General features: G+C 53.3%; 2 protein-coding genes across 4 annotated transcripts in view; both read left to right on the top strand.

Annotated features, from left to right (window-relative positions):
• The window catches only part of RNF157 (ring finger protein 157), a 98,493-nt gene extending 78,374 nt beyond the window's left edge, over nt 1–20,119 (top strand). The window contains exons 10-20 of one of the 2 annotated variants that reach the window (XM_054457477.2): nt 75–234; nt 430–542; nt 2,516–2,754; nt 3,590–3,698; nt 5,756–5,867; nt 6,339–6,511; nt 6,756–6,821; nt 7,740–7,788; nt 9,613–9,723; nt 14,720–14,760; nt 16,671–16,774. In XM_054457477.2, the coding sequence (XP_054313452.1) occupies nt 75–234; nt 430–542; nt 2,516–2,754; nt 3,590–3,698; nt 5,756–5,867; nt 6,339–6,511; nt 6,756–6,821; nt 7,740–7,788; nt 9,613–9,723; nt 14,720–14,760 (1,173 nt within the window). In that variant the 3' untranslated portion in view covers nt 16,671–16,774. Of the gene's footprint in view, nt 1–74; nt 235–429; nt 543–2,515; nt 2,755–3,589; nt 3,699–5,755; nt 5,868–6,338; nt 6,512–6,755; nt 6,822–7,739; nt 7,789–9,612; nt 9,724–14,719; nt 14,761–16,670 lie in introns of both variants that reach the window. The other variant, XM_054457476.2, reaches the window with a different exon arrangement.
• Nucleotides 20,120–21,276: 1,157 nt separating this feature from the next.
• Nucleotides 21,277–26,266, top strand: FOXJ1 (forkhead box J1). Of its 2 annotated transcripts, XM_054457474.2 has the most exons (3): nt 21,277–21,457; nt 22,017–22,683; nt 24,479–26,266. In XM_054457474.2, exons 2-3 carry the CDS (start codon nt 22,186–22,188, stop codon nt 25,244–25,246), a joined length of 1,266 nt encoding a protein of 421 aa, XP_054313449.1. In that variant the 5' UTR covers nt 21,277–21,457; nt 22,017–22,185; the 3' UTR covers nt 25,247–26,266. The 2 variants fall into 2 exon arrangements, with proteins under 2 accessions (XP_054313449.1, XP_063513189.1); XM_063657119.1 differs by lacking the exon at nt 21,277–21,457 and having other exon boundaries at nt 21,841–22,683.
• The last annotated feature ends 1,490 nt before the right edge of the window (nt 26,267–27,756 follow it).

Below are 27,756 nucleotides of genomic sequence, written 5' to 3'. Positions count from 1 at the left end.
ACGCTGCCTTGTCAGTAAAGTATGGGACAGGAAGGGCTTTGTGCCATTGGCTACATTTCTTTCTCCTCCGCCAGGTGGCTGAAGACGAAGTGAGTGATAACAGTGCCGAGTGTGTGGTGTGTCTCTCGGATGTCCGGGACACCTTGATTCTGCCCTGTCGCCACCTCTGCCTCTGTAACACCTGTGCAGACACGCTGCGCTACCAGGCCAACAACTGTCCCATCTGCCGACTGCGTAAGCCCCAGAGCGGCAGGGGGACTGGTGGGTGGGAGAGAGGACAAGAGGACATTTACAAAACACTGAAGCATGTGCTGCTGCTGGATCTGACAAACGGATGCGCTCTGGGAGGGATCATGGTTTCTGTCTGGGCTCTTGTTCATCCTTAATCCTGCATCAGGATGTCCTGATTGCCTGTTTTCTTCTTCACAGCCTTCCGGGCACTGCTTCAGATCCGAGCCATGAGGAAAAAATTGGGCCCCTTGTCCCCAACCAGCTTTAACCCCATCATCTCATCCCAGACATCTGACTCTGAAGAGCATTCAGTAAGTTGGGCTCGGAACCACGGCCCCTCTTAAGCAAATGCCTCATTGGTTTTTTTAAACTTTTCATGCTTCTCTACGTGGCATTGCAGCAAGGAATTAGACCAGGGCATGCTGCAGTATTTAGCAAGCCGGCTGAGAGCATGCTTTAAAACCAACTTATTACTGTGGAAAATTGAATACTGGTCATGAAAACCTCCCTCTTCCTTCTTGGGAACTTGGTGTCCAGTTAATGTTTACCATTCCTAGAGCCATCTGCTTGCAGTTGCACTCCAGCGAGAACTCCCCCAGGCAGAAACAATGAGATGATTATTTTGGATTTAAATACAATTATTATCTTTATTTGAATCCTCGAAGAAAGTAACTGTTTTTCTTTATCCTGTTTTGTGGCCTCAGTGCCTGAGATAAAGTAACTGACTTCAGTTTCCTAGTGTAAGTGCTGATATTAGGGTGAAACCTCAAAGCTTTGCAGTTAAAGAGCAGCAGGTACTGTCTTTCTTTAGATTAACGCACTGCTGGGAGAGATTATTTAGTGAACGGTATTGGGATAATTAGTTAGCTATTTCAGGAGGAAAAATTAGTTTAGTACTTTACTCCTTACCAAATAAATTCCAGCTGGAGTAACTAGTTAACTATATTAAAAGCATCAAACCAAACAAACATTATAGCAAACCAAGCAAAACATTCAAAACCTAGAATAAATTATAGATGATTATTTAGTTGACTTTGGATTGGAAAGGATTCTCTAAGCTTGAAAGCAAGAACCATACATTTTACCAACTAAAAAGTTTAGCACTTCAGAGGTCTAAAAGGTAACTAAAATTAAAAGTTAGACAACAAATAGTGGTTTTTTAAAAAAAAATACAAATACATTGTAAATACATTATTTACAATGTATGTATCAGAGGAAAAGCTAGTGTCTTTGCCATAGCTCATATTGAATAAAACAGTAGATAAAAGGGCAAAGGGCATAAACAAAACATACTCAACATAGAATTTTTTTAAAAGTTCAGCCACATTAAAAGTCAATGATATGCAAATATGAGAATACTGTTTTCCAACTTTCAAATTTTAAAAACTTTTCTTTTTAGCGATTCTCCCTGCTTTTGGGGAAGCAGTCAGAATACATCTTCTGTATTACTTACAGGAGTGTAACTAGAAAAGGCACTGGCAGAAAACAGCAGTATATATTAAGAGCCTTAAAAACATTTATACCTCATCATCTAAGAGCTAATAATTTAATAACAAGAAGATAATTAGAAAAAAAAAGGCATTCAAGGATGTTCATCAAAACTTGTTTACAATAGGATGTGTTAGACACAACTAGATTCCCAGCACTAGGAGAATAGTTAGAAAACTTAGGGGATCTATGAGAAGGGGACATATATGAAGAGGCTTCAGAAACAAAGGAAAATATTTATGTTCTGGCCAGGCATGGTGGCTCACATCTGTAATCCTAGCACTTTGGGAGGCCAAGGCAGGAGGATCAGTTGAGACCAGGAGCTCAAGACCAGCCTGGGCAACATAGTGAGATCCCATCTCTATTTTTTTAAAAGAGGAAAGTATAATAAAATAAGCAGAATATAAAATTGTTATTTACAGATTGATCAAAACTGTGTAGATAGTACACAGAAAAAAATGGGAAGAAGAGACACCAGAATGCTAACAAAAGTAACTTTGGGCGATTTGATTACTGGTGATTTTTTTTCCTTACTTTTACTTTTATGTATTTTCCAAATTTCCATTATAATCAGAAAAAAAATAGAGATTATTAAGGAAAAGCTTACCAATAAGCAGGATCTACAATATGTGGTTCTTTGATATTTTATCTCTGCCTCTAGAACAGTTGTTCTTACCAGACCCCCCCCCCAAGAACAGATATAAAACATTTTTTTCAGTGTAGAGTAAGTAGGATGATCACATCATAAAACAAAAAGGACCTAATTAATTTTTCAACCTGTCTCTGATTCCCCTAGTCCTCAGAGAATATTCCACCAGGATATGAAGTAGTATCTCTTCTGGAGGCCCTCAACGGGCCCCTCACCCCGTCCCCAGCAGTTCCTCCACTTCACGTGCTTGGAGATGGCCACCTCTCAGGAATGCTCCCGTCGTATGGCAGTGATGGCCACCTGCCGCCCGTCAGGACGATCTCGCCTCTTGACCGCCTGTCTGACTGCAGCAGCCAGGGACTCAAACTCAAAAAGAGTCTCTCCAAGTGAGTAGCCAGTGCTCCACACTGTTGCCCCCGGAATACTTGAGATGCTTCAACCCTCCTTGGTGCTGGCCCACATCCTGGGGACTTAGGGCAGAGTAACCCTCTGGGCTCTTCCCAGAGCTGCTTGCAGGAAGGTTATCCCATCCATTAAGAGATGAAAATAAGATGGTATGTAGGTACTTAGGAAAACTCTGATGAGACAAATCTCTTATGTATTATTATTTTTTTTTTTCAAGGATAGGGGATGGGATATAGGGAAGAGGACGTTGAACACTGTGGATAGGGCCTTCTAGGCCCCTGGGAGCATTGCTTAGTCTGAAGACTGAAGGAACCTTGTGATCCATATCTCTTAAACATCTAAATCCAGCTAGGCACAAATCATGACAAGGTTTCTGTGGCAGAGTAAAGGGGAGGGTATTTTACAGATGAAAATATTGATACCCTGTAAATGGCAGTGGTTTTTCCCAGGTTTAGATAGCAAGTCGTCAAAGGAGCTAAAAGTAAAACTTAGTGCTTCTGACACCCAAAAGAGGTGTCCATCCCTCCCTGGTTCTTTTCTATCTTCCTAGTCCTACTTAAGATTTGGGTTTCGAGCCAGGCAAGTTAGTCCAGACCTACTCAGCTACTCAGGAGGCTGTACTCCTCCTCTGTTAAAGCGTCAGTGAGAGGATCGCTGAAGCCCAGGAGTCCGAGCCCAGCCTCGGAAACATAATGAGATGCTGTCTCAAAAAATAAACAAAAAAGATTTGGGTTTTCCACTCAGCTCCTCTTGCAGTAAGTACTGTTCTTTAAATGGACATTGGGATATAGCTGCTTTTCCACTGGACTCCTACAGATCCATTTCCCAAAACTCTTCCGTGCTGCATGAAGAGGAAGATGAGCGTTCCTGCAGTGAGTCAGAGACACAGCTCTCTCAGAGACCGTCGGCTCAGCATCTCGGAGAGGTAATTGACATTCCTCTCCTCTTCTTGGGTGTTGTACTCCAGGGACTTCCCTCCTACCCGCATGCCTCGTCAGGTCCCTCTGCTCTCATTCACTCATCAAACACCTTGTCAACACCCTCTGAGGCAGTGGCAAAGGTTTCACTGGATTCATGCATTCAACAGTGTATGCAGCCTGTATTATTTGCCAGGCACTACTATATGCTGAGGATAGTAGCTGGGACACTACAAAAGTCCCTGCCCTTGTAGCATGTATATTCTTGCTAGCTGGGGTGGGGGTGGGGGGCACAAAAGGCAATAAGTAAAAAAATACACGTGTGCCAGATGGTGCTGTGGATCAGCATGTGTGACATGTGGGAAGGGAGTGTCACGGCTGGAAGTGGGGGCTGCCATTCTTAAAAAGCGGTCCAGGAGCCGAGACCAAGGGAAGTGGTAGAGCTAGCTATGCAGAGATATACGAGGAAAGAGGGCCCTAGGCCTGGGAACAGCAAGGAGAAAGTCCTGGGGGTAAGTGGGGGGTGCCGGGAGGCCCATGTGGAAGAATGGAAGAGAAGGCTGGAATTTTCTACTCTGTGCGTCCCACAGAGACCTCACTTAACAAAGGTTTATGCAGCTTCTCTCTGTAGGGCACTGAGCTAGGTAGCGGGACATAGGAAGGTAAATAAAGTGGTCCCTGCCCGTAGGTGCTCAGGTCTGGCTGGGACAGGACATATACATGGGAATAGCATGTGCCTGGCACATTGTTGTTGCTCAGTAAGTATTTGTTAAATGACTAAGTAAATTTTATAAAAAAGAAGTGTGCCCAAAACAGAGACAATCAATTGCTGTGTGAGAGATGGAAAGATCATTGTAAGTGGAGGAAATCAGAAAATGTGTCATGGAGGAGGAGCATTTTAGCTAAACCTTGACGTTTTTTAGACATGGAGAAAAAGGTGAGAGAAACATCCATGCGGAGAGGACAATGCATGCAAAGGCACAGAGCAGGAAGTCAGGGCTCGGAGCAAGCCAGGGGCACAGTGAGTGCTTCACTCCCCAAAGGCCCATCCGACCACAGCGTGCAGCCTGGACTAGACAGGAGACAGACTCAGCCAGGAAAGGGTTTCAGTAGCCCAGGCAAGAAGGACTGTGTGACAGGCCAGGCGCAGTGGCTCGCGCCTGTAATCCCAGCACTTTGAGAGGCCGAGGCGGGCGGATCACGAGGTCAGGAGATGGAGACCATCCTAGCTAACACGGTGAAACCCCATCTCTGTTAAAAATAGAAAAAATTAGCCGGGTGTGGTGGCATGCAGCTACTCGGGAGGCTGAGACAGGAGAATCGCTTGAACCCAGGAGGCGGGGGTTGCAGTGAGCTGAGATCGCCTCACTGTACTCCAGCCTGGGCTGGGCGACAGAGCGAGACTCCATCTCAAAAAAAGAAAAAAAAGAAGGACTGCGTGAACTAAGACAAAAGAGGAGTGCCTGGAGGAAAGGGAAGGGATTATGGAAACACAGTTCATAGAACTTTGCATCCGTCTTGGATGGGTGAGGCTGTGCACCCAGATGCCTGGCAGGTGGGGGCTGGGATTGGAGTTGGGGACGTGGGAGGAGCAGCAGGCTGGGAGAGCAAGGTGGTGTTTGTATCAGAAAGCAGCTGGGCAGGAGTTAACTGGGGTCTGTGTGGAGATACCCTGCAGGCAGGAAGGCCTCTGCTGGCTTTGTATGCTTTTGCCACAGAAGGAAAGCTGATCATAATCCTGGGGAAACCTGGGGTGTCCCCATGTCACAGCTGCAGGGTGACCTGTGTCACCCGAGCTGCAGTCTTTGTATGGCCGCAGCAGATGCTGTGCCCTGGGCAGGAGGTGTTGACTGAAGTGTGCGCCTCCCCTGGGAGGCAGTCATTCCAGGCTTGGGCTGAGAAGTGAGGACGGAAGAGAGAAGCTGCGGCCTCTGCATGCCACTCAGTCCCTCCCAGTGTCGCCTTTCCTCCTCATCTCTACCCAGACCTCCGCCCTGACCCCTTCCTCCAGCACAGGTGACTGGCGCTTGCTCCATGTCCTGTTGTGTCCCCCCACAACCCCCAGGAATGTGGTGTGACTCCAGAAAGCGAGAATCTCACCTTGTCGTCATCTGGAGCTATTGACCAGTCGTCTTGCACAGGGACGCCTCTGTCATCCACTATTTCCTCCCCAGAAGGTACATAAGCAGCGGGGAGTGGCTGCATGTCCTTCCCTCTTACCCAGCCCACAGTGTCGTGGCGTTTCCTCTGGGAAGGGACATGGAAGTGGCTAGTACCTGTGCTGCATGATAAGTAGGCCCTGGCTTGAGAGGGAAGAGGACTTGCTTTCCTACCATGGGATACCGGGCTTGCCTGTAGCTAGGGCAGTGTCAATTCTCTCAGCCCCAGTCCTGCTGTAATAAGGTTTCCTTTAGCATTATGACAGAGAAAAGCAAATGTCTTGTCCCCAAGGCTGGGTTCTGAGCTCTAAAATATAAAGGAGCAGAATTTTGGAAAACCGTAAACCTAAAACCACTTTTAGGGGAGGGCAAGATACGGCCACTTCACTCCTCAATGCCTGAATGCAGGGAGAGGGCTCTGCTCCCCAGAAAGCTTGCAGAAGCCCTGCCTGACCTCCAGGCTCCTTTCCCCATCCCCTGTCTCCAAAGGCCCTGCCAGCAGCAGCTTGGCCCAGTCTGTCATGTCTATGGCATCCTCCCAGATCAGCACTGACACCGTCTCCTCCATGTCTGGCTCCTACATCGCCCCTGGCACTGAAGAGGAGGGAGAGGCTCTCTCTTCCCCCCAGCCTGCCAGCAGGGCCCCCTCAGAAGAAGGAGAGGTAAGGGAAGGGACGGGAACTGCCCTGGCTTCTCTGTTCTTTGCACACATGTCCAAAGTAGCATAACCAAAGGTCTGCCATGCATGACTGCAAAGCCCCCAAAATGCCAGGAGTGCTGCAGAAAACAAGGCATTCCCTTAGGTCTGACCCTCCTATTTGACACCAATTTTGTTCTGAAGAAGGTTTGGGTTTGCTGTCACGAGAGCTTGATGGAAGAGCCTGTAAAAACTGTGCTCTTCTGCAGGGGCTGCCAGCGGAGTCTCCAGACAGCAACTTTGCTGGCCTCCCAGCTGGAGAGCAGGATGCAGAGGTAACCCCAACAGCACGGAGTGGTGCCCCTTCCCACAGCCAGAGGAGTGCTGGCCTTGGCTGGGGATGCCAATAAGAACCAGGGCCAGGAGACTGTGCTGACGAAGCCCTTCGTAGGGGACATGCCTAGATCAGTGAGAAGTGGAATGTGGGTAGAGATGAGAGCAGCTGCTCCCAGGCCTATGGACTGTCCAGTGAGTGGGGCCACTGGTTCGCAGGGTCACTGGCGTGGAGTGAGTTCAAGAGGGAACTTTTCTGGCCAGCCCCTGGCCTTGAGAATATATTGTCCTTCATTCCGCTAGTATTTACATGGGGGACTGTGACACAGGTGCTCTACTAGTGCTGGGGCACATACAGACCTATACAGACCTGTGTGGTGAGGTTTCTGCCTACACCCAGCCCACTGCACCCATCTAGGAGCCCAGTCTAGCAGGCAGACAGGACCACAGTTCAGTGTGAGACGTGCCCTGACCGTGGTGTGCTGTGGAACGCTGGCTCACAGTGACAGCCCTAGAACTCTTTTTGAGCCAGCTCCTCTGAATGGAGGATCAGGATGGGGTTTGGGATCTTAAGGGATTTCTGAAAGTCTTATGATCTCACAATTTGCTCTTTCATTTAGTAATTTTTACTTCCACCTTAGAGAAACAGTATCAGCTAAACTATTAACAAGGGTGTTCCTGACAGACCATTCTGAGCATATATGGGTAATGTGGTTCGGATCTAATCCCTATAGGCAGATGGTGCCTCACCAAGCAAGATCTGCCTCAGCCTCTGAGGCATATTAAACACAGATGGAAATATATGCTATTAACGTAGGCCCTGGAGTTAGATACCATTAGGATGATTAGTTCTGTCTTCAGCCAATCAGTTTACTCATTTTGCCACTTCATAGACTCACAGGGCCTTCCTTCTGTCCTAGGGAAATGATGTTATAGAGGAAGAGGATGGATCACCCATGCAGGAAGATGGTAAAAGATCTGGTTCTTTACTTCCTTTAGTTATCTTTCTTTCCTGGGTATTCTTTAAGGGGTAAAGAAAAGGGTACCAGTATGACTTGGTGGCACTGCTCAGTTGTATGGGGCTGTTAGAGGAAAGATCGTCTTCTTAATGGTACATCAAAGCAAGCAGGGCATTGATGATGTCTATGACCTCCTCAGCTCTTTCTGGGCCTCAGAGCAATGGATGTCAGGTGCGGGTGCTGCAGGAGATACATACAGGCCCATATTTACCTGAAGTAGATTCGGAAGCTCTCTAAGCAGCTCCCATCATCAGCCTCCCTGCTGCAGATTTTTGGTGGAGCCCCACAGAGCTGTTCTGGCATTCTCAGTGTTGAACAGCAGTAGCCATTTCTTCCACTTGGGGGAGGGGGAGGACTATTTGGCAGCTGGTCAGGTCTTGCTTTAGTTAGGAATATGGCCGACATTACTGTAAAAGAAGACTCTCAGGAGCCGGCAGGCATATTAAAGGCGTGGTCAAGGAAACAGGTCCAAGTTTCTTCAGGAGCTCAGCTTAGGCAAGTATTTTGAAGGCTGTTGTAAGAATCTTCCTTTACCATAATTCAGGCCTCAGTTACATCTTCAGTTGGAAGAATGTTGTTTCCAGTAAGGCTAGAAGAGAAGGAATGGCCCACAGAGCAAGGACATAGGAGGAAGAAGGGGGGCAGGAAAGTCTCCCCCAAGCAGGGAACACTATGTGTTCCACGAGCCAGGCTCTTCCTCCTGCTGCTCTGAGGCACCTCCCTCAGGGGCACCTCCAGAGCACACGTATGCCCGGCCTGGATGCAGACGCGCCAGCAGATGTCATCCTATTGCTTCTGCTTTAGCGCTGGCCATCGCTTGGGAAGTGTTGGAGGTATGCATGTGGACCTGACAGCTCCCGCCTGGCCAAGGAGCTTGAAGGAGAAGGTGGTCACCAAGGCTGCCTCTGTCAGCTCTTGCACCCTAGCCCAAGGGGGTTTGGAGTGTCACCAGCTCAGCTGATGACTTCAGTGCTTGAGGCTCTAGAGTTACCCCTTGTGATTGCTTCTCCCGTAGAATATTTGCTTCTAAGAAGTGCAGTGTGGCCAGGTTGTTTCACCTGACATTCCCTAGCCCGTGGAATGGATTTGTTTTCTTCTCTCTGTTTCACTAAGAAAAAAAGAGGGGAGCTTGATAAAAAACAACTTTTAAAACTTTTCCCTTCCCTTCTTACATGTCTGTAGATTTCTGGTTAGCCACTTAAAACACGCTGAAAATAACAACTCAGGTCTCATAAGAAAGGAAATCATAATTTTGTGAATGTAGTCATTGTGATTTGATATGCAAAATTATGGACCCTAAGACCTTTAGTTGTTGTTTCATGTACTTATTTTGCAGAGCCATGTGGTCCTAAACACACCCAGCTCGCACCCAAGGCAGATGCAGGCATGAGCAGGATGACCTTCCCACTGGCCCTCCCTAGCTTCTGCTGGTTGGTCGCAGCCTCACCAGCCTGGCCTCTGCCCAGCTCTGCTCGCTCTAGTGTTCTCTGTTGAGCCTGTGTCCCACAGCCCTCCTCAGTGATCTGACTTGTTAGGGAACAGCAGACGGAAAGGGCTCTAGGGAAACAGCAGGATAGTACGAGAACACAGACATGCCCACACAACGTGATTCCTTTCTTGTCCACTCTTTATCCACTTAATTATTGTCTTTTTTTAACATACGATTTGATTTTTTTTTTTTTTTTGTCTCCATCCTTAAGATTTTTATTTTAAGGACAGCAATGCAGAGAAAAACACAGCCAGCCCCTCTCTAACTGCATTAACTCCGTTACAGGCCAGAGGACATGCGCATTTCTAGGTATGGAGTGTGACAATAACAATGACTTTGACATCACAAGCGTGAAAGCACTGGACAATAAGCTGTGCTCTGAGGTCTGCTTACCTGGTGAGTGGCAGTCTGCTGAACATGAACTTGGTGGGAGACGATCCCTGTGCTCTTACCCCTGCTCTCACCCTGGTACACCCATCTCCTGCCCTGCAGTTCCTGCCAGGAAGGCCTGGGCTGTGCTAGTGCTGGAGACCAGCTGCTGAAGGAAGTAAGAAGGCCTGGGAGAGGCCTCGAGCTTTTTGCAATGAGCCAGGCTTGCTCTGAGTGAGAGTATTAGGATAGGAAGAAAGAAACGAAACTTAACGATTTGGCCTAACCACTCTCCACCCCACATCACGGCCTTGCAGGTACCATGTCAGGTGGCCCAATCTTGTTTTCATCAACAGGAAGTCTGAGCAGACAGACACCACCTCTCTACGAAGGTCTTGGAAGGATTGCCTGTGCCCTTTAAAAGTGAAGCTATAGCTCCTCAGAAGAAATGTGTTTCAGCTAGGATCAGAGAGGAATGTGAAAGCCAGCATTTTAGAGGCTAGGGAATGGCTCTGTGATCCAGTGAGCTTTGGGTTACCAGTTGCATTGTACATACTACCGGATTTGGATCCCAACAGAGAGGTCAAGTTAGGGCTCCTCTATGCTCCCTGGAGCTGTAACTTCACAGGTGATCAGGTTGTCAGTGTGCCCCTTATTCCTCCTCATGATGCTAAACCGAATCTAGGTAATGCCTTACACAGGATCACATTAATCACACTTTGAGCACCGAGTGCCTTTTTAGTTAATGTGCCCGTTCAAAGGCTCCAAAAACTGTTTTTCTAAAATCCACATCTTGCCCAAGCAGACTCAGTCAAATGTCCCCTCCGGGTTTCACGACAGAAATTGTCCTTCAGATCGTGGTGTTTGAATCCTCTTAAACATGCCCTGAACGAAGACTCACTTCACCTTCAGAACAGCCACATCACGGGTCCAGTGCTTTACTCGCTCAGCGACGTGGCTGGAGGCGTTGGAGCCACACGACCTCTGTGGTTGCCACTCTCCATCAGCCTGTGCAAGACACAGTCCAAGCACGCTCTGGCCCCACACAAGCTTATGGCAGGGGAAGCTGGAATTCTCTAGAGATACTTTCTCCAGCCCTTCAGAGGGCTTTCTTGAGTCATTTTCTATTTAGTTTGTTCTAAAGACACTGCCCAGGCCTCTTCATCTTCAGTGAGACCAAAAGAGGCAGTATTGGTTCCCCTGCTTCTCCTGCACAGGCCCAGGGAAGACCCCCTTCCTGCCTGAGCGTGGAGGAGGGAGCGTTGACCACGGGGCCAGCCTCCTGCCCGTTAGGCCTGGACTGGAGCTGCTGGGGCCCAGGGGCTGCTTCACTCCCTGCCTTCCCACTGCTGGCTTAGCTTCCATCTGTCCATTTGTGTTTCACATCATTTTGCCAAATGTAAATCTGTCTGTCTGGTTTGTTTATTTTCTAAACTCATGTATGTTCTCTAGACTTGGTATGAAAGTTCATGTTCACTCCGTGCCAGCACTGTCCTCCCTGCCAATGCTTCACCCTGTCCAAGCTTGCTGGGCACGCACACACCTGGGAGGCGCTCGCTTGGGGCTGTGAGCAAGGCTCCCATTCCTCATGGGCAAGGGCCTGTATCCAGGGTACTAAGATCTTATGAGAAAAAATATTTGTGAGACTGTATTAATTTCTGCTTTACAAAAGCGGGACTGCTTCTGTGGCAAGGGCTATGGAAAGGATTTGGTTTTAATTGGCATCCTCCGTCAGTAGCTGGGTGAAGATGATGTCTCTGCCTTAGCTGTGCCCCGTGTCTGAGGCAGCTCTACCCTGGTCAACCCCTTACTTGGCTTTAGGAGAGAAATTTAGGTTCCTGCCTCCCTCAAGGGACTCCCTTACCCACCCCTATTTTTTTGGCAGAGGGAGCTGCTGGGAGTTGTTTTAGCCAACAGTGCTAGTGGAAACTGAGCTTACTCCTCCTCTTCCTGACTCCCCCCAGCTAACCTGCTTGTTGATAGTTACTCCATGGGATCACGGGAGGAGAGTGAGGACTGGGAGGAAGAGAGAAGCCCTGGGGTTCCTTAGGGTGACTTGTGGAGCCAGCTATTTAGAGATTATGGTGGGCTCACAGTTTGTGCCAGACATGCAATCAAATGCCTGTGATAGCTCTTGGGAGAGGGCCTCAGGTATAGGCACTGTCCTCACTAGAGGCCTCAAGATAAGGGGCTGTATTCAATATACTAAGATTTTCCAAGAAAAAAAAATATGTGTGAGACTATATTAATTTATGTTCAGTAAAAATGGGAATGCTTCTGTGGCAAGGACAATGTAAAGGATTTGGGTTTTTTTGTTTTTGTTTTTGTTTTTGTTTTGAGACAGAGTCTCGCTCTGTCGCCCAGCCTGGAGTGCAGTGGCATGATCTCGGCTCACTGCAACCTCCACCTCCTGGGTTCAAGTGATTTGTCTGCCTCAGCCTCCCGAGTAGCTGGGATTACAGGCGCATGCCACCACGCCCAGCTAATTTTTGTATTTTTAGCAGAGACGGGGTTTCACCATGTTGGTCAGGGTGGTCTCGAACTCCTGACCTCAGGTGATCGCCCACCTCGGCCCCCCAAAGTGCTGAGATTACAGGTGTTAGCCACTGTGCCCGGCCATGATTTGTTTTTAATTGGCATCCTTGGTCAGTAGTTGGGTGAAAGTGATGTCTCAAAACCTCTGGTTCCCTTTTTACTTGAGAGAGAAAAGCACATCTCTCTAGGCAAAATGTGTCTCTGGTTCCACTGTTAGCATCACACTGGTAGCAAATTTGCTGGAGAACTCTCTGGAAGTGTCTGCTAGGTTACAGACAGGAATATCCACTTTGGTAGGTCCCGTGGAATAAATAGGCCTCTTCACACTTAGCTGTAAGTTCAGCTTTCTATCCTAGGGCTGAGATACCGCTGGCTGTCTTGGCGCCTCGTTGCTCCTGTGGCCAGCTCTCTCCTGTCAGGACAGCTGCACATGCACCTAGTCTCTGCTTGAGTCTATTTCCCTCTTCAAGCGGGTGCCACTCCCTTCATGTAGGGCCAGTGGGAAATGGAGCCCAGGGTGCATCCCATGTTGTCCCTGTGCCCTGCACCTTGCTCACGGGCTCTGCCAGGAGACCTGGCTGGTGGCAAGGACTGAGAACCTTGTTGGTTCCCATCCTCACCACTCTGGTAACACTGGTGAGGGGCTTAGAGGCACTTTTGTCATTCTAGCCCTCTCCCCCTAAGAAGCTTCTGGGTATTCCTGGGCCCCAAGACCAACGGTGGATTTTTGGTTTTTCACTGGGGAGTGGTGTGTTCTGAGATTGCTTCTGAAAGGAATAAAGGAAGAGTGACAGGTGGTAGCAAGACTAGAATCGCGAGACCACGCTAAGCAGATGTGGCTCCGAGGAGTTTGATGGACTGTTACACAGGTGGCAGGAAAGTCATCTTGGCAAGTGATAGTTGATGAAGGCCCTGGGGTAGTCAGTGATGGAAAAAGGCAAAGATAGGCCAGGCGCAGTGGCTCACGCCTGTAATCCCAGCATTTTGAGAGGCTGAGGCCAGTGATCACTTGAGCCCAGGAGCTGGAGACCAGCCTGGGCAATGCAGTGAAACCCTGTCTCTACAGAAAATGCAAAAATTAGCCAGGCTTGGTGGCGTACGCCTGTGGTCCCAGATAACTCGAGAGGCTGAGGCAGGAGGATCGATTGAGCCAGGGAACCGGAGGTTGCAATGAGTCAAGATCACACCACTGCACTCCAGCCTGGGAGGCTGAGATGGAGTGAGACTCCATCTTAAAAACAAAAAACAAAAAAACGCCGGGTGCGTTGGCTCACACCTGTAATCCCAGCACTTTGGAAGGCCGAGATGGGCAGATCACAAGGTCAGGAGATCGAGACCATCCTGGCTAACATGGTGAAACCTCGTCTCTACCAAAAATACAAAAAAATTAGCCGGGCGTGGTGGCGAGTGCCTGTAGTCCCAGCTACTCTGGAGGCGAACCTGGGAGGCGGAGCTTGCAGTGAGCCGAGGTTACATCACTGCACTCCAGCCTGGGCGACAGAGCAAGACTGTCTCAAAAAAAAAAAAAAAAAAAAAGGCAAAGATAATTTGGGTCTTTTTAGTGGAAATACCAATATGATTTTTAAATGACTGCATTCCACTGGAATGAGCATATCCAGTGAAATCTAAAAAGGTTTGTGGACACCTGAAATTGAATTCTCTCCTCTTTTTGAGAGGCCTCAAAACCCAAGACTAAGATGCTACTTGCACTTTGTGGGCACTAAGGAAAATTTCAAACTAAGTTTCTCCTTCCCCTGGAGAGCAACTCTACAAAGACAGTTGAACTATTACAGTCCTTATATTTAATAAGTGGCTTCGTAGAGGCAGGAAAGGGGCTTGTGAAATTTTCCTGAATGTACTCCCAAAATCTACCTCTAGAGGTCTCTTCATACTCCCATTTTTGATATCCCAAAAACCGAGACATGAACGGAAAGCACGTTTATCCATTTCCCTCTAAGGATTTTAAATCTCTATGCTCCATTTTTTGGCTGGAGGGGCCTGGATTCAGCCAGACAAAATGGCGGCACCTGCTCTGGAAGGCCCCTCAGCACCCACACTGACTTTCCGCAGCCAGGCTTACTGTGGGAATGAGGCTGAGGAGAGAGCAGCAGCAGGGCTTTGCCCTGGGCCCCTCAGGGTCCTTGCCAGGGGAAGGTGCCCCCCGCTTGCTGCAGGATCTCCCTCACCACAGGGCATACCAAGAGGCCAGGAGAGCAGAGTTCAGATCTGATTCTTGAGTCTTCCACAAGTAACTGATGTTCTGCCCTAGCTAAGGCTTCTATAGTATAGAAGGCTGGAGTTTGTAGCAAGGACTCCTGTGAATTCAGAGTCAGGACAGCTCTCTGGGCAGCCTCTCTGGCCCAGCATTCCATGGCTTGCTAGTGGTGGCGGCGGTGGTGGTGGTGGTGGTGCTGCTGTTTTTATTTGTGCATGCATGTGTGTCTTCTCTCTTGTTTACCATTTGCTTTTGGTCTTTCCTACTGAACAGCCGCAGCTCCGGAGTCCTGCCCCATAAACATTGAGGAATAGGTATGAGATCTACCAAATTATATAAATGAACAAACAGCTCATTTTATTTTGGGTTCCTCACTTTAAAGGCAATATTAATATTGCCTTATATTTATCCTGCCACACTTAGACACATAGTGCCACCGTTAGAGGTGAAAAAAAACACCTTGACTCATGTCCCAGGCTCCAGTACCCACCCCCAGGGAGTAAAGATCCCAAATTCAGATTGGATGTGAGAGAGAGACCAAGACTCTCCTGTTCTCACTGTTCCCCTGGGGTCAAGCACGAGAGACTGTTACTAGAGCCTGAGGTGAATTAGCACACCAAGGCATTGATGGAAATAAGCCATTTATACCTGCTGACTCTACGTGCCATTAAAGGGTTTCATGTCCTGGGCTGGCCTGAGGCTGACCCTGGACACTTGTGAGTGGCCTCTCTCAACCTCACAGCCACACTCTACAGTTGGTCAGCCTTGTCCACTGAACAGGTCCTCCTATGGGTCAGGTGTTGTGCTGGGCTCTGGACTGCAACAGTGGAGAAGTCATGGCCCCTGCCCAGGAGGAGCTTCGTCCCATGGAGGAGCTCCAGGACCTAGCGGTTTCTGCCATATGAGGCGTGCATGGAGCAGTAGGTCAGGCTGCAGGGAGCACTTAGGAGCACACTGGGCCTCCCCCGGCCAGAGATGCCTCGTGAGGGGAGGGCACTGGGAGACATGGCTTGGGAGGCCCACAGGGTCCAGAGGACGATATGCCTTCCCTACCCCAGGGAGCCAGGGGGCCCTGAGAGTGGAGGCGGCCGAGACCCAAGGCAGGAGCGCTCTAGCCTCACTGGAGGGAGGGCACTGGAGGGAGCGAGCTCATCTGTGGGCAGATGAAGAGGACTGCCAGGGGAGAGGCGAGATGGCCTGGAGGAGCCTGAGCACAGGCTATTCTAGGAGTCAGATACTCACCAACACTCGCATTCCCTCATCTAGTCCTCACAGCAAGCCTGTGAGGTCAGTACTCCTCTCCCATCTGATGGATGAGAAAACCAAGGCCCACAGTAAATTGATGTGCCCAAGATCACACCATTGTAAGCTAGGAGTGGAGCCCAGGTTAGTGTGACTACAGATGGAGTCACAACACAGCTAGGAAGTGAGCCCACAGGAGGTTGTAGAGGATTGGATCCAGAGCACAAAGGAAAGAGAAGCACCAAGAATGGGTTTCCAGATAGGCGCTGGCACTCCTTATGTGGGGAAAGCAGCAGATTTGGGGAGAGGATGCGTTTAGTGCTGGTATCTGTGGGACCCCGAGGCTCTCAGGCTGGTGTCTGCTGGGCCCATGGCACCAACTAGTAGCAAATCTCAACAGCTGCGTAGGTGCAGGAGGAGAGGAAAACGGCAGGTGACGGGGACTGGAGCCTCACACTATCCTCCCTCCAGGCAGCCTTCCATCCCAGGAACCCTGCTGGGTGGCCAGTCCTTTCCTGCCCCACCGGGGCCCCCACAGAAAACATTAACACTTCGGCCAGAAGAACAGTCTTCTCACTTCCCCCCACCTCTTCCTGCCCCGATGAAAATAGCTCAGTGAGGCCCAATTTCCTTTTCCTGTCTATTGTAACATATAGGCAAACTTTAAAACCAAGTAATTAAAATACAAAAGTGGATCCCAGGGTAAGTTCACAAAACAAGGAACATCTTTCAGGTCCCTCCCTGTCCGGGAGCCACAGTGGCAGTGACTGTACCTAGCCCAGGGGGCAGGAGCAGGCTCTGCATCTGTCAGCACCTGCTTCTCTCTGTTCTCACACGAGTGCTGTAGCTCGCACCCTCGTCGGAGTCTCAGGTGACACGCATCCTGCTCTTTCCGTACCGGCTCCTGGGCTGCCCTGCTGGAGACACCATCTGGATTTGGCCAAAGGTCTGGCTCCTGTAATGTTCATTTTCTCTTCCCCAGGTGCCTGGCAGGCTGATGACAATGCCGTCAGTCGGAACGCCCAGCGCCGGCGCTTGTCATCCAGCAGCCTGGAGGACTCTGAGACGAGGCCCTGTGTGTGGGGCCCTTTGGCTGTCTGAGCCCCGGCCTCTGCACTTGGGCTCCCCTCCTGCCCTGCATTCCATCCATCCTCACTCAGCTGCTGCCTACTGGGCATCTTCAGCAAGATGCTGGAGACTTTTCACCCTCCTGTGACAGCTGTTACAACCTGTAACCACAATCCCTCACCTCTCAGAGGGAACTGGAGCCCTCCTTTCTCCCTGTGACCTGAAGCCACTCAATGAACTGCAGCTCACGAGACCCTTTGCAGGGACTCTGGAATGTCCCCACTGTATCTTGATGTTCAGGTGGAGCTTGGGGTCCATGGGCTAATTTCTTACACACCTTTTTTTCTCCTTAGGGGGTAGAACAAGAAGGCTTAGAGTTTTGGCAGCTTTGTTACAAACATCCGTCTGGCATTTCCTGGTCTCTGGCACATCATAACCAATTGGAAACCTGCAGTTTGGGGTAGGGCTGGAGGACCGCTCCTGTGAAAAGGGAGAGCCATACTGCACCGATGTGGCTTTTCCCTCCACAAGCACTAGGAGCACCTTTCTCAAGGACAAGAAATGGTAGCAACCAAAAGGTTGGTTGAAGGAAACAATCCTTCCTTCTGGTGGCAGAGCCAATCTTCCGGGCCTCACGTGCCTGTCTGCTTAAGAAGGAGCTCTTGGCTGGGTGCAGTGGCTCACGCCTGTAATCCCAGCACTTTGGGAGGCCGAGGAGGGTGGATCATAAGATCAGGAGATCGAGACCATCCTGGCTAACACGGTGAAACCCCGTGTCTACTAAAAATACAAAAAATTAGCCAGGCGTGGTTGCAGGCGCCTGTAGTCCCAGCTACTCGGGAGGCTGAGGCAGGAGAATGGCCTGAACCCAGGAGGTGGAGCTTGCAGTGAGCCGAGATCATGCCACTGCACTCCAGCCTGGGCGACAGAGCGAGACTCCATCTCAAAAAAAAAAAAAAAAAGAAGGAGCCCTTGAATCTGAGAATCCCCCAGTTAAGATGATTTCCCTTAAGGAGCATTTCTCCTGATCAGGTGCATTCAGGGAGGCCTGCGACTCCATCCTAAGGTGACATTTCAAGAAACACAAGTGTTGACCACCTCTGTGTGCCAAGCACTGGGTGAGGAGTGGTCATATATTACCATAATTCATCCTCACTCACCTGGGAGGTGTCATTCTTGTCCCTGTTGCCCCCATCTCTACCCCCTTTTGTTAATGGTTGAGAGAAATGTGGACCAGTGATTCTCAGTTTGGTGCCCAGGTCCCCAAAGGAAGTGGTGGAGAGCCTTGAGCTAAGTTCAGGCAGCAGCATGTGGCCAGCAGCAGTGCGCTGGGAGCAGAGGTTGGAATCAGGGCTCAGGGCCTTCACCTCAAGGGCCCTCCCTATCCTCCATGTGTTCCTCCCTTGCCTTCCAGAGCTGCTGAACCTAATTACTGAAGGGGGAGATGGAGCCAGTCACATGCTGATTGGCAGTTCAGGAACAGTGTTCTGTTCATGTGCCCTCCCTGCCCCGGTCCAGTGCAAGGGCACAAATGCAAGAGCTGAAACAGCATGGCTGGACTGTGAGGTGGTGGCTGCTCCGCCTTCCTTAGCGTGTGTGTCATCAGTGGCTTCCATGTGGCTCTTAGACGTGTTGTCTGCTGGCCTTTGGAAAAGGTGGTTGTTTAGTAGGGCATGAGATTATTTGGAAAGCAAAGCTAGAAACAACTGTTATTTGTGAGGTTGAAATGTGGGAGAGCCTTATAGGCTATGCCCATTGTGGTGGACTTGTGTTAGGGTTTGGAATTGTTACCCTAAAAGCTTTTCGGCCAGGCACGGTGGCTCATGCCTGTAATCCCAGCACTTTGGGAGGCCAAGGCGGGCAGATCACCTAAGGTCGGGAGTTTGAGACCAGCCTGAACAACATGGAGAAATCCCTTCTCTACTAAAAATACAAAATTAGCTGGGCGTGGTGGCACACGCCTGTAATCCCAGCTACTCCGGAGGCTGAGGCAGGAGAATCGCTTGAACTCAGGAGGTAGAGGTTGCTGTGAGCCCACATCGCGCCACTGCACACCAGCCTGGGCAACAAGATCGAAAAGATCGAAACTCTGTCTCAAAAAAAAAAAAAATTTCAAGGCTGTTTCCAAGGCAGATAGCCTCAAAAAGAGCCTGGTGCCCAGGGGGTCCTTCGCTTCTGTGTGGCTGCAGAGGCCAGGAGTGCAGTGACCGTCTCACTGCCTAGTGGTTGTGGCTCACATCCTGCCCTGATGGAGGGGAGCCCATCATCCACCCTCTCTGAAATACTGCAGTAGGCTTTACCATTTCAGGCCCCACCTAATGTTCTTTCCTTCCCCCTACATTCTTCCCGCCCCTTTCATAGTTAAGATGCATAAGCTGAGCAATAACCCCACTTCCTGATTTCCCTGAAATATGAGCCCAGAAGCAGCAGGCGACAGGGAGCTTCCCTTACCCTGGGGTGGTGGCACACAGACCACCTCCTGTCCTGTCCCCTGCAGGTAGTATTCACAGTGTGGTGTTACCTGGGAGGAGGGAGGAAGGAGCTGAGATGAAGGAGATTCAGGTAAACAGTAGCCACAGTGGCCAGGACCCCCTTCCTGAGGATCCCTGTCCTTCCTCGAAGCAGGTGCTCAGTCCTCTCCTAGGGAGAAGCACGGAAAGATTCCTCAAGGCCTCAGTCCCATGTCCAAGGCATACCTAGGTTAGAAATGTCCTTTGTTTCTCGGTTACTATTTCTCCTCTTCCTCCCTCCCCCTGCCTTCTCTTGGCTGTTGTTTAGCTCTCTGGCCCACAGAAATACTCCATCCAAGGAGTGGTCCTCAGTCAGCCTGATGAGGACAGGTCAGTGGCCAACCCTTTTGCCCTAGTCCTTCATCTGGAGACAGTCACATAGTCACGTCAACAGTTCACCCAAAGAGAAGAGGTGGGGCCTGGCTTCTCCCACAGGGCACAGCCTAACTATGGAGACCCAGGGCTCCTTCCTGCTGCACTAGGCCTGTGCTCTCCCTATTGCCTTCAGGTGGTGTGATCCTGGCTTCCTCACAGAGCCCTTTTTTCCTTCTGCCCAGCTCCATCCCACCAGAATTTCTACACCCACTGAGGCATCTCCTGGGCACAGACCACCACACTCTAAGCCGGCTCACCTGGGAGTTAGGGTCCTGCCCACCTGGAGTTTAGCACGCTGGTCGCTCACTTTGCTTTGATCTGCACACCTGGTGTGTGCATGTGTATACTGCTTGTGCCATCTGTGTACCCCTCTCCCTGGAGTACACTTGTGGTCACACTACAGTGGGGACATCAAGAATGCAATATTTATGGATTGCTGCATGATTCTTAAAAATGAATAAAACTGTTTACAAGGGAAGGAGAGCTAACTGCAAAGTGAGCTTATCTGTGAAAGTTTCTGACTTTAGCCAGCACTCTTTAATATTTTTACTCAAGAGGATCTGGAGTTGGAGGAGTGGGAGAGGCAAGGGCTAGAGAAAGGCATGCTGGTGGGGGAGTGATGCGCCATAGCCGGGCCTTCTTCATGGTCTGGGCACCAGGCTCCCCGACCCCAGCTCTCCAGCTCCTGGGCAGAGGCGGGGTAAGCAACCCAGCCCCCACCACTGCCTCTGCAGCCGCCTTAAACCGGAGAACGTCCAACCCTGCAGCTCCTCAATAATTAATTAAAGAGCAGGAAAGCTGGTGACAGGAGGGAGGCACACAGTCCCCAGAGTTCCTCTATTCTTAATCCCTGTCACTTAAAGGTTGGTGAAATTAATCGGGCAAATGACCCCGCTAGGAGAATTTGACAAGTCCATGACTTCAGAGTTTTACCCACGGGCTCTGCTTCATCAGCTGTCTCCAGAGGAGTGAGTGCGCTTCTGCAGAAGCCTCTGGAATGTCAGCTTCCTGGAACCTCGAGGATACGGGTGGGGAAGGAGCTGCTTACTGGGACACACTGGATTACCCTACCCCCTTGGTGTGTCTGCCGCCTCTGTGGATGTAAGCGGCAGGTGGCATCGGAAAGTCAGACCTGCCTGGGACACCAGAGAAAGACCATAAGAGTCGGGGGAGAGGGAAAGGCTGCAGAAACATGAGAAAGTGCCACTCGTAGCGGAGAGGAAAGAAAACCTCAAGGATACGGTTCCCGAGCCTGAGCCCGCTCCCAGCCTTAGCCCCCCAACCCCAGGCTCGGTCCCAGGAGCAGTCGACGCCTCAAAGCGTACGGGACAGGAAGGGGGTGGGGGCGAGAGTCGTGGTTCCCCAGAACGAACGGATCCATAGCGGTTCCCGGTGCCGCGGGCCGCGCGCTTCTCCGACCCCAGCGCGGGGCCCTCGGGCGGGAATGAGCCGAGCCGGGACGTAGCGGCGGGTAGGGGGTTGGGTGGCGCGGGAGAGGGCGGCAGAAGGAGGGGGTTCGAAGAGAGTTGCCGCCAGAGAGAGTGGCAAGTGCCCGCGGTCTCCTTGGAGACGTGCTGGCCAATGGCAGTGGCGGAAGCTGTTTATGGGGGCGGAGCGTCGCCATGGCAGCAGGAGAAGCCTTTGGAGCGGCTACTTAATGCCGGTCCCGGGGCCGCGGTAGCTCAGAGAAGCGCCGTCGGGCGGGGGGGCGGCAAGAGGCGCTGGCAGGGCCCCCGAGCTGGGGGCAGAGAGCCGCAGGGGGTGGGAGCAACTTCTTCCAGAACCTTCCTCTGGCCCGGGCTGCGCTCTGAGCCAGGTAAGGGATGGGGAGGGCTGCAGGCCAGGGGGAAGGGTGGGCGACGGTACCAACCCGCTCTCTCATTCGTCCTTGACGGAAGTGGTGGGCCCAGAGACTGACAACGGAGAAGTCTGGGGGAAACTCGCCTCCTGCCCCCCATTACTGTTCCGTCCCCTTCCTTCCCAATGATCCCCTATCATAATATTCCTTTTCAACGATCAGAGGACCTCCACCGCCCCCGCCCCCGCCCCGTCGTACTGCCCTCCCAAACTTCTCGCCCCATTTCCATTTGTTGCGAGGAGGAAGGGGGTCCTGATTTCCTGCTCTTCGGGAGAAAAGGATAGCCTCGGATGCCCCTACCCTCTTCCTTTATTTGGCTAATAAAACCTCGAAGAGGAAAGGAAGAGGGAGGCGGATCTGGTGGGGGTGGGACCCCAGGGCCTTGCTTCTGTTTCCCAGACCTCGGCACTAAAAGATCCTCCCCAGCTGCAGGGATGATGTTAAAGGAGGCGTCCCCGTACACACACTGTCCCCTCGGGGGTGGGGTAGTGCTCAGCTCCCACCGTGGTCCTCGCAGGCACCACATACTTATTCGGAGGAGGCGCCCCCGGGGTCGCGAGATGGAAGCGCGCGTCCGGGAGGCCGTGTAACTGGAGCTGCGGGACTCAGCGGGCCAGAGAGCGCGGCGGGCCACCCCCGGCTCAGCCCGTGGATGCTGACCGCCCCTTCGGAGAGTCCCCGCAGACATGGCGGAGAGCTGGCTGCGCCTCTCGGGAGCCGGGCCGGCGGAGGAGGCCGGGCCGGAGGGCGGCCTGGAGGAGTCCGACGCCCTGGATGACAGCCTGACCAGCCTGCAGTGGCTGCAGGAATTCTCCATTCTCAACGCCAAGGCCCCCGCCCTGCCCCCGGGGGGCACCGACCCCCACGGCTACCACCAGGTGCCAGGTTCAGCGGCGCCCGGGTCCCCCCTGGCGGCCGACCCCGCCTGCCTGGGGCAGCCACACACGCCGGGCAAGCCCACGTCGTCGTGCACGTCGCGGAGCGCGCCCCCGGGGCTGCAGGCCCCGCCCCCCGACGACGTGGACTACGCCACCAACCCGCACGTGAAGCCTCCCTACTCGTATGCCACGCTCATCTGCATGGCCATGCAGGCCAGCAAGGCCACCAAGATCACCCTGTCGGCCATCTACAAGTGGATCACGGACAACTTCTGCTACTTCCGCCACGCAGATCCCACCTGGCAGGTAGAGGAGGCACGGGCGGCGGCCGCTCCCTCCCCATTCCCTCCTCGCTCCCCACGCCGCACTGGATTCATATCCCAAATCTGCAGGCCAAGTAGGCTCGGTGCGGCCAGGGCCCCAGAAGGGAGCCCTGCAAAGGAGCCCAGTTCTCGCAACTGCCCCTCCTTTGACTTCCAGAGAGAGAGAGAGAAGGGAGAATGTCCAGAGGTGGAGGGCTTTAGGGGTGCAGAGGCTGAGATTCAAGGGGAAATAACCTGCCATTCATCCAGCAGGCCCAGGCCAAAGACCAGGGCTAGACTCTGCGTGGACAGAGTCTCCTTGGGGAGAGCGATGAACTGAAGGCACATTCTTGTCCCAAGTCCTAGAATTCCTAGACACTGCCCTGCCCCGGGATGGTTTGTCGGGGCCGGGAGTCAGAAACGGAAACTGGAACGTGGCCTCCCTGCCAGCCTCTACGTCCTGCCCTTTTGCAGTTGGCTTGGGGAGGGTGGAATGGAAGGGGTAGCATGTGAGGGCCAGGTGTGTCCCAATGGAGGGTGGAGGGGGTAAGGGGCCTTCCTAAAGCTGCTGTCCCAGCCCCCACCTCAACCTCTGCTCAGTTTCCTACCTCCAACCCCCGCTGTCAGCCAACCTCCCTGGGGGGACAATTACCTGAGCCAGGTGCCTTCCACTGGGGCTCTGCCTACCCACACTGGCTTCATGTTCCACGTCTCTGGAACCAGGCGCTGAGCAGCCAAGGGGCCCAGGCCACCATGTAAACATCCCAGCCTTGCTGCCGGGCATTATCCACCCACCTGCCCTGCCGTCCCAGCCCAGGACCCCTGTCCCCCAGCAGGCTTTGGACAAGATTAAGCACCTAAGAATGGACAAGGCAGGAGGATGGTGGATTTGAGGCTGGGTAGGCAGTGCCCTAAGAGTCTTCAGCCATCACCATCAACGGCTAGTTGGAGGCAGAGCCCCCCCCCCCAAGGATGCCCAGACTCTTCCCTGAAGCACCCAAAGCGGGCAGGCCACAGGACCACAGTCCCAAGCCATTTCCAATGCCCCTGACCCTAGAGCAGTGTCATTTGTAGCTGCACCGAAAAAGCAGAGACCCTCAGCCCCACCCTACCCTAAGCCTGTGCAGCTGGGCTTCGAGAAACGGTCCCCAGGAATGAGTGCTATGTTGCTAGCTCTTGGCTGGGTAATAATCAACTGAGCCTGGAGTTGGGGGAGGGGGCCGTGGGGGGTGAAGGCCCAGGCCAGCAGCCGGCTCAACAAACAAGGAAAGTCATCAGATCCCCCACCTCTCATCCCTGCGCACGCTCTCTCTCTCTCTTTCTCTCTCTCTCTCTCTCTCTCTCCCCCTCTCTCTCCATTCTCGGCTGCCCAGCCCCCTCCCTGGACCCACTCACTCACAGACAGGGCCAGCCAGGCCCAGGCAAAGGGAGATGGTGGTCCAGGCCCTGGGGGAGCTGAGGGCTTTGGCCAGAGGCTGTCAGCGGCAGGGTGAGGGAGGGAGGGCAGGCGACGGGGGTGGCACCGAGAGCCACCCTGCGGCTCAGAGCTCGGATGACTGAGCAGGCAGATATCCCAGCAACAGGGAACAAAAGCCCCCGACAGCACTCCGGGCTCCCAGTGCCCTGTGGCTGGTGTCCCAGAGCTGCAGCCGCCTGGGCAGACCAGTGTGTCTGTCCCCCCCTCCTCTCCCCTGCCAGAGAAAAGATGGGGGGTGCGCAGCAGCGCCAGGTGCCACTTCATCTCCCTGTACCCACTGACCCAGCGGTTCCTCTCTCTCTCACTCTCTCCCTGCACCCAGAATTCAATCCGCCACAACCTGTCTCTGAACAAGTGCTTCATCAAAGTGCCTCGGGAGAAGGACGAACCAGGCAAGGGGGGCTTCTGGCGCATTGACCCCCAGTACGCGGAGCGGTTACTGAGCGGGGCTTTCAAGAAGCGGCGACTGCCGCCTGTCCACATCCACCCAGCTTTTGCCCGCCAGGCCGCGCAGGAGCCCAGCACTGTCCCCCGGGCCGGGCCTCTGACGGTGAACACCGAGGCCCAGCAGCTGCTGCGGGAGTTCGAGGAGGCCACCGGGGAGGCGGGCTGGGGTGCAGGCGAGGGCAGGCTGGGGCATAAGCGCAAACAGCCGCTGCCCAAGCGGGTGGCCAAGGTCCCGCGGCCCCCCAGCACCCTGCTGCCCACCCCGGAGGAGCAGGGTGAGCTGGAACCCCTCAAAGGCAACTTTGACTGGGAGGCCATCTTCGACGCCGGCACTCTGGGCGGGGAGCTGGGTGCGCTGGAGGCCCTGGAGCTGAGCCCGCCTCTGAGCCCCGCCTCACACGTGGACGTGGACCTCACCATCCACGGCCGCCACATCGACTGCCCCGCCACCTGGGGGCCTTCGGTGGAGCAGGCTGCCGACAGCCTGGACTTCGATGAGACCTTCCTGGCCACATCCTTCCTGCAACACCCCTGGGATGAGAGCGGCAGTGGCTGCCTGCCCCCAGAGCCCCTGTTTGAGGCCGGGGACGCCACCCTGGCCTCCGACCTGCAGGACTGGGCCAGCGTGGGGGCCTTCTTGTAAGAGGCCAGGCCCTGCCTCACCTCTGGACAGTGCCCAAGTCAGGGCCTAGAACTGCCCCCCAACACAGATCCACAGACACCCCACCACCCAGGCAGGGGCTGGGCCAGGGCTCCAAGGCTGGCCCCACAGGCCACATGGCCACCAGCCCCATCTGCCATCAGATTCAAGCCCAGGAGGCTGAAAACGAGGGCCCAGGACCAGAATCGCTGCCTCCTCTCCCCAGCCCCGCCTTGTACACACAGTGTTTCATTGCTCCGCGTCTTCCCAGCCCCAGAAACTGGCTAAAGGGCCCTGCACCATGAGAGCCGAGGCCTGGAGGGGCCCGGGTCAGGCTGGGGAGGAACAGAACCGGGCCCTCCCAGAGCACCTCCGCTTCCCCGCTGCTTCCCCAGGTCTCTATCCAGAGAGAGTCCCCAGGTACAACAAATGCTAATTAGATGACAGCAAATTAACCCCCTGGAGGCTTCTCCCGGCAGAGCCTCCCTGGGGCCGGGGCAGACAGTGGATGAGGTGGAGCAGGGCAGAAGATGGACTGGGGGAGGGGGCAGAGAGAGGAGACCAAAATGAGGTGGCGGCACAGGGTGGAGCAAGGAGATCCTCTCTAAGGCCTCTGGGGTCTTTGCCTGGCCCCATCCCTAGGGGACGGGGAGGGGACGTAAATCCCTAATCTTTAAGCCCGACTTGAGGCTGAGAGCAGCTGGAAGTTTGGGTTTGGCGGTTTGGGGGCCGGGGCAGCCAAGCTGTAGGGGGCAGGACAGACAGACTAATGTAGTAAGTGTAGCTGTAGCTGAGGCTTAACTGGGAGGGATGCCGAGCTTGCTGGAACTACTGGGACCAAGAGGCGGGGTACCCCACGCCCCTGCCTGCACTCCTCGGGGGCGTGGGGCGTGCCTTGCTCCACCCGGACTCCCTGGGCTGTGTCCCACATCCACCCTCCTGCCCCGTGGGGCAATTTAACCTTTTTCATGAAAGTTATTTACAATGAAAAGTTTTTAAAAATAAAATTTTTAAAAATCTAAATATGGACCTGCTCAAAACTTTCTCTGGGAACAGGTGAGGGCTCAGTGTTCTGGAGGGGCAGCGCTTCTCTTTACTGGAGTGAGGGATGGCTGAGAGGAAGATGCGGGGGCACTTAGGGCCTGCAAAGAGCGCTAACCAACTCCCCACGACCTCAGCATCCACAGGGAGGAAGGGGCTGAGGGGTGGCTCTCGGATGTCCCCTGCAGCCTAGGCCTCAGTGCCTCCATCTGTGCAATGGGGAGACTGGGGCCCACAGCTCTGGGGGATCAGGAGACAAAGGGAGGAGGAGTGGCCCCCGCCCCCAGACCCAGGGAATCTCAAAGGCTAAGTGTGCCCCGGGCTCGGCCCCTGCTGTCCCCCACTGCGAGGGCCTGCCCAGGCCCGCCTGCCCCAGTCAGCCATCCCCGGCCTGGGCCAGTCTCCAGCACCTCCCTCCCTTGGTCCTCTCCTGGAGGGACCCAGCCCCAGGGCCCCCACTTCCCACACAACCTGGCCCAACGCAGGTTTGGACAGGAGGAAGGCCACCAGGGAAGGGAGTGAGCTCAGACCCACCCCTCCCACCTACATTGGCAGGAGCCAGACTACCGGAGTTCTGATGGGGAAACTGAGGCATGGGAAATTTGTGTCTAGGTGACACTCAGCCAGCACCTTTCAATCCCCTCCCCCTTGCTTTGCCCGGGAGCCACCTCCCAACTCAGTCCCCGCCACATATACACCCTCATGGGTGCACGACGCCTCCAGAGAGCCACTTCCTCGCACACGGGCGCACACACACAGGGGCACAAACAGGCAACGTCCCAAGCATTCCTGCCCAGCCTCCACGGACCCCTTTCTCCCAAAGCCCCTTTCTTTCTCCGTCCTCGGGGTTGGCTCTAGGCCAACCTGGCATTCCCCTGCTAACCGGCTGCTTTCACTTGCTAATTATTCTAAATACTGCAGGAGGGCACGCAGCCTGCAGGGTCCAGGAAGGCAGGCTGAGGGCTACCCCAATTCCCTTCACCCTGCAAGCAACTCCCCTCTCCTTTTCCCCACTGTCCGCCCCCTTCCTCTCCATGGACCCCAGCATTGGGGGAACAAGCTGGGCTCCAGCCTTTTCCCCACAGGATCAGCCTCCAGCTTTGGACTGACAGGCGGGGCGTGTAGCTGTGTGCCCCAGGCCTGTGCTGGGGGGAAGAGGGGCAATGTCTGGGGCAGGCAGGACCCCCCCGCTGGGGGAGCACCAGGCCTGAGAAGCAGATCGAGGTTTGCCCCAGCTTGACAGTCACCTGGAGGCTCCTGAAAAATCCCACTGCTGGGCTGCACCCTGGACCAATTAGACCAGAATTTCCAGGGTGGGACCCAGGCATCAGCATTTGTAAGGTCCCCAGATGTTTCCAATGTGCAGCAAAACCGAGAGGGGGCCCTGGAGAGGGCGTGACTCTTTCAGCAGGCCAAGCTGGGGAGTGGCGAGAGTGTGGGCTAGGAGCCCCTCACTCCTATTCAACCCTGCC

This window comes from Pongo pygmaeus, chromosome 19 (genome assembly GCF_028885625.2).
Source record: "Pongo pygmaeus isolate AG05252 chromosome 19, NHGRI_mPonPyg2-v2.0_pri, whole genome shotgun sequence".
NCBI lineage: Eukaryota > Metazoa > Chordata > Mammalia > Primates > Hominidae > Pongo > Pongo pygmaeus.
Note: the sequence above shows the minus strand (reverse complement) of the source record. Positions and strands in the feature narration are given on the sequence as shown.

Bases quoted from the DNA above. Each gene is read 5' to 3' on its own strand.
- FOXJ1 (XM_054457474.2), top strand. From the start codon at position 22,186: ATGGCGGAGAGCTGGCTGCGCCTCTCGGGAGCCGGGCCGGCGGAGGAG. The intron at 22,684-24,478 runs GTAGAGGAGGCA...CCCTGCACCCAG, and splicing joins ACGCAGATCCCACCTGGCAG to AATTCAATCCGCCACAACCT.